The sequence below is a fragment of the Grammomys surdaster genome, unplaced genomic scaffold (genome assembly GCF_004785775.1).
Source record: "Grammomys surdaster isolate TR1022 unplaced genomic scaffold, NIH_TR_1.0 126051, whole genome shotgun sequence".
Classification (NCBI taxonomy): Eukaryota; Metazoa; Chordata; class Mammalia; order Rodentia; family Muridae; genus Grammomys; species Grammomys surdaster.
The window spans coordinates 5750998-5756997 of record NW_021620862.1 but is presented as its reverse complement, the minus strand read 5'-3'; the positions used below and the strand labels follow the sequence as shown (position 1 = coordinate 5756997).

General features: G+C 39.6%; 1 protein-coding gene across 2 annotated transcripts in view; it reads right to left on the bottom strand.

The window, feature by feature from the left end:
* The window catches only part of Cdc42bpa (CDC42 binding protein kinase alpha), a 214350-nt gene that overhangs the window by 70842 nt on the left and 137508 nt on the right, over positions 1 to 6000 (bottom strand). For both annotated transcript variants that reach the window (XM_028755205.1, XM_028755206.1), the window contains one exon: positions 747 to 994. In XM_028755205.1, the coding sequence (XP_028611038.1) occupies positions 747 to 994 (248 nt within the window). The remainder of the gene's footprint in view (positions 1 to 746; positions 995 to 6000) is intronic.

Here is a 6000-nt window from a genome sequence, read left to right as displayed (position 1 = left end):
GGCTTAGGGAGTGAGATGGAGTTCTTACTGGCTGCTCTGAGTGCAGTCGCTCCTCTAGGATGGATCAGGATTCAGTATCTCCACAGGAGCAGACCAACTCTGTGTCTGCCCTAGCCCAAAGGACCAGGCAGGGGCAGAAGGGAAGTGGAATTCCGGAGGGGCGGTACTGCCTTGTTTTATAGCTGGATTCCTTTACATGCTTCTAAATAGTTCTGCACAAGGTAGCAAGTGACCATTCCAAAATAGAAGCACTGTTATGTAACTTCTCTTTGATCCATTAGGACAAAGTGCAAAGGCCTTGCATTAATCCACAACTTTACCTGGGTGTTTTTTTTTTTCCCCATAGTCTCTTCTTTTACCACTCCGGTTTTTCTATGTGTGTATCCACCACAGTAAGTAGCATTTGTTTTCTGACTGTGTGAGATTCTCTTTCTTTTAGGTCCTAGCACATTCTGCTACTTCTTCCTGGGCACTTCCCTCTTACTTCCTGCTGGACAGGTCCCATGCCCCAAAGGTCCTTCTAGCCCCTCTTGGGCTGCTTCCACACTTCCCCCACTGCCCTCTCACCACACTGCACTAGAGTCGCCTGCTTCTTCTCACCATGCTGCACTAGAGTCGCCTGCTTAGCAATCTTGACTTTTCCCTGCTGGAACTTCGATATTCCTATTGTCTGAGTTTCCTAGGACTTGGCACACAACATACACATAGTAGATATTTTCTAGATGAGAAAATGATTTGATTCTTACCTTTCTCTCCTGTTTTTTTCCAATTTGTCTTTTAAAACCATAATTTCTTTGTTGAGAGCAAGTTGCTGGCCCTCTGAGTCATGCAGCTCTTTCTTCAGATTTTTAATCTCACTTGCGTGAATTCCTTCTCTTTTAGATATTTCTTCTTCATAAAAGATACTTTTCTTTTCCAAGTCAGTTTTCAGTTTAGTTATCTCTTGCTGATGTTCTATGCTGCATATTCCTGGTGAGTAGCTAATTTGTTTTTGCTATATACATAACAAAAAAATTAAAGAAATAAAATAAGAAACAACTCTTTTCTATCAGGGGCTATATTGGTACATCATTTTTATATATATTCTCACTCAAAATGTATATGGAAATTATTATTTCTCTGTCATATATTACAAATACTTTCCTCAATTTATATGCTTTTTATGGTCTGTGTCTCCGATATTTTAGAAAGCCTGCATATTAAGATCAAAAATTAATCTAAACTTTTTGCTGGCATTTATATGATTTCTTGATTTAAATTTGTTCTAGTTTGCTCCTTGTTGCTATGATGACCAAAAGCAACCCAGGGAAGAAAGGGAAGGAAGTGATGGCAGGAGCTTAAGGCAAGAACCTGGTGACAGATCTAAAGTAGAACTACAGAGGAGTGCTTCTTATTGGCTTGCACGGCCTGGTTTCTTATGCCTGTTGGGAGATGGTTTTATACACAGTGTTTTCAGATATTAATTTCTATGCTCAAACACTTGGTTGTACTCTGGATGTTGGCATCTCCAGTCTCAGTGTTATATAAAAACTGTTTTCCATTACCTCTGATTGGTTAATGAAGAGCTGATTAGCCAATTAGCTGGGCAGAAGAGAATAGGGTGGTGGGACTTCCAATTACAGTCAGGGGGTCCCAAAGAGTCCACAGAGAAAGGGAGAGAAGAGAGGTGGAGAGACCATGGAAATGGACCAGGAGGATTCTCCTTAAGATAGCAATGAGAGAACGGCTATGAGGACACATGGACCAAGGCGAACCAGGGCAAGATTCAGATGCAGGTAAAGACCACATGGCTGGAAAGTAGACAGCATAGCTGGGTTAGAATAGCTCAGAATGTGCCCAGCATAATGCCTGAAGTCTTTTTACAAAAATACCAGGACTCTGTGTCATTTATTTGGGAGCTGAAATGGGCTAGAATGGGTGTAGAAACATCTTGCCATCACTTGGGAGCAAAGAAGGCATGGAAACACTCCTCCCCCAGGGTTACATTTACATATGTCACTCAGGATCACCTGAGTAGGCACCGCCTCAAGTGATCTGAAGCCTCTCATATAAATCATTAATCAAGAAAATGCCCTGTAGACTTGCTTACAGGCATCTTATGGGGTCTTCTCTGAATCAAGGTTTCTTCTTCCCACATGACCCTAGCTCATGTCAAGTTGATGAAAACTAACCAGCACAACATTTAAATTTCTACCTAGGATAATTGTTGATATATGTTTAAGAAAAAAAATCTAATCATCTTATATGTAATAATTAACAGTCAAAAAGGTTGCACTACATCCATGTCTTTAAAAGATTAAAATGGGACAAGGCATGGTTGAGTTAGAAAGTACAAGAAGAAAAGAGGCTTTTGTAACTGTATGGAAAGAAATGACAAAGGTCAGAACATCTTTATATCTACATTAGGAAAAAGCAAGTCTCTTAACTTTTAGGAAAAACACTAAAATAGAGTATCTCACTTAGACCATGATGGAACTCACTATGTAGTCCAGGTTAGCCTCATCTTCATTCTGCTCCCAAAGCCTAAGTACTTGAGTGACAGACATGCACTACTGTCTTAGTTAGGGTTTCTACTGCTGTGATAAACACCATGACTAAAAGCAACTTGGGGAGAAAATGGTTTATTTCAGCTTAGGACTCTTGGGTCACAGTCTATCACAGAGGAAGTCGAGGCAAGAACCTAGAAGCAGGAACTGAAGCAGAGGCCATGGAAAAGGACTACTTTCCTATATAACCAAAGATCACCTGCTAAGGATGGCACCATTCACAGTGGGCTAGGCCCTCAGACATCAATCATTAATTGAGAAAATCTTCAACACAATTGCCTACAGGCCAGTGTTATGGAGGCATTTTCTCAATTAAGATTCCTGCTCTCCAGATATGTCTAAGCTTGTATTAAATTGACAAAAACCAAACAAGACAGCCATCATGCCCAGCTGCAGGAGGAAAACTGTGGTTTAGAACTTAGGATGAGAGCTCCTGCATGAGTATTACAGGAGTAATTAACTACCTTTGGGCTGAATTGAATGCCTGATTCATGGAATGGAACTCTTACATAGTACTGTAAACATGGCCCAAACACAACTCTAGTGAAGCCTACCGTTGTTTTAAATAGGTGTCACGATGTCTCCCCATGCTCGCCTTTGTACCTGCGCAGCTGTCAGCCCCACTCCACAAGCATCTTTGTTTCTGCGGGCACTGGTTAATACAGAGACTCACGACTGGTCAACGTCCACAGAACAAGGGAGGGTGAAGTCATCGGCTCTAACTGACATCTATATCATACTGTTTCCCATAGGACTTAGAGAACATTAAGGAAGAGGAAGAGGAAGTCTGTAAGAGACAGGTGGGGAGAAGCCCTTCACCAGAGTCCTGGACAAAACAGAGCATTATGCTCACAAACTCACAGCAGCTGTGGCTGCCTGCCTGAGACCTTCCTAAGACCTAGCCAGCCCAAATTCCAGTGCAGATCAAGGAGGGGCTCACAAGGCTTCACACCTAGTTAAGAAGCCATTGGCTATTGGGGGAAGAAGAATCAGTTTACTTCTGGAGTCTTGCTCCTGGCAAACTGTCCTTGCTGGTGAGGACAGTCCTTATGCATGTACATGCAGGCAGCACTAATTGGATTCAGTGGGGTAATGGAGAAGACATGAAGTTAGCATGGGGAGTCAATGAGGGATTATAGGAGGAGTTTGAGGGAGACAGTCTGAATGGATATGATTAAAATACACTATGTACATGTATGACATTCTCAAATAAAATATATTTTAAAAAGAAAGAGAAGATATGCAGAGTCTGAAGGCTCTACTAGTTATCCACATTAGCAGAAACACACAGGCTAGCCCCACTGCACAAGCATCTTTGTTTAATACAGAGACTCACGACTGGTCAATGTACAGAGAACAAGGGAAGGTGAAGTCATCGGCTCTAATTCTAAGAGTCCTTGGGTTTTTTAAATTTCTTGGGGTAATTCTTATTCTCTAAAATGTTGACCAAGTGTACAGGAATAGAATTTTTAAAACTAAAAGAACATATGTGTATAGGCTTATTACAGCAAGAGATCAGGAGCGGAAGGACACTATGTTCTTTGGGGGAAGTCAATTAGGGCAGAAACACTGGTATGATGGATAGTTTTATGTAAACTTGACAGAAGCTAGAGTCATCTAAGAGGACGGAACCTCAATTGAGAAAATATCTCTATAAGATTATGCTGTCAAGCCTAAAGGGCATTTTCTTTAATTAGTGATTGATTGGGGGAGAAATCAGTGCATTGTGGGTGGTGCCATCCCTGGACTGGTAGTATTGGGCTCTATAAGAAAGCAGGCTGAAAAAGCCAGTAAGCAGCACCCCTCTATAGCCTCTGTATCAGCTCCTGCTTTGAGGCTCCTGCCCTGTTTGAGTTCTCATCCTGGAAGAAATTTTCTTGGATGATAAACAGTGATATGGAAGCATAAGCCAAATAAACCCTTTCTTCCCAAGTTGCTTTTGGTCCTGTTGTTTCACCACAACAGTAACTCTAAGTCAACTGATGATAGTTGTTGACTTCATGTAGAAAGATAAACACCATCTCTTTCTCTCACATGTGCAATACATAATTGGACAAAAGGAACTGGTGTGGACCAGAGACAATAGTAGAGGGAACCCACTGCAGTGTGACCACTAGTAAGGAATATTTGCCATGAGCCAGATACAGACTATCCAAGAGTTTCTGGATGTGAAACTCTGCTTGAACTAAGAAGAGTCAGAGGAAGTTGGAGTCTTACCCTCAGAATTTTTACTTATGTGTATATGTGTGTGCCTGTGTGTCATTACACCACATTATATGTGTGATGTGGAGGCTGGAAAAGGGTGCTCACTCTCTTGGAGCTATAGTTCCAGGTGATTGCCAGCTTCCCAATTTGAGTACTGGTAACCAAATTAGGGTTCTCAGGAAGAGCAGTGCGTGCTCCTAAGCACTGAACCTCTCCAGCCCCGATTCACATATTCATTTACCTTTCCTGCTTTCATGCATGTGAAGTGATACCTGAACACACCTCTGAAGTGCCCACTGTCTGTCCCCCACATCATATTTCCATAACTAATCACATCAAGAACATCTTTGCTGTTCTGCTAGTTGGTTATTGGGATGGCAACATATATGTATAAGAAGTTTCAAAGAAAATTTCATCTGAAATTAAAACTGGATGAGATCACTAATTTAAATTACAGATAAATCATGTATTATGTAAGAATTCAAAAAGTCAAATAAAACACTGAAAATGAAATTAAATAATGAGCAAAAAACAAACAACCTGCCACAAAGCAGACATTTCCTTGCCAGAAACAATGGAAACTGAACACATTAGTAAATATACTGTTTCAACAGGATGAAAGTCTAAGTGACCCTCTTAACAGCTACCCTTGCTTTTATAAAGTACTTAGTAAAATCCAGTAATTCAAAGTATTACCTTCAAGTCCTACAATAAAACTATGAGAGAATTCAGTAAGTTTTTTAGGATAAAGTATTTTGAACCATCAGACAAAATAATAATAGTGAAACATCAGAAATTCATCCATTAAATTCAGAAATATTATCAACAGAATAGATGCCACTCCTGTATCACAGAAATTTTAGTTATTCTGATTAGCATATGAAACAACAGAAATGAATATTGTAAGGAAAACTAAAAGATATTACATCTATGCAACTGTTTTCCAAAAAAGAACCAAATGATATACTAGTTCTAGAAATGACAGTGTACCATAAACAAAAGTCTAGATACTAAAGGAAGCAATAAGAAACATAATAAAAACATTGTTAGTAGTAAAAACTCACACACAAACATGGTAACACTCAAGAGATATAACAACAGTGAGATATTCCTCATTTTAATAAAAAAACATAAGTCTTTATGAATATATTTAAATAGGAAAATAGAAAAATGCCTGTGCTTTCAATATTTTTCATGTTATTTTCCATGTAATTTTAATTAAAAAAAAAAAAGCCCTTTTCAAAGGTCA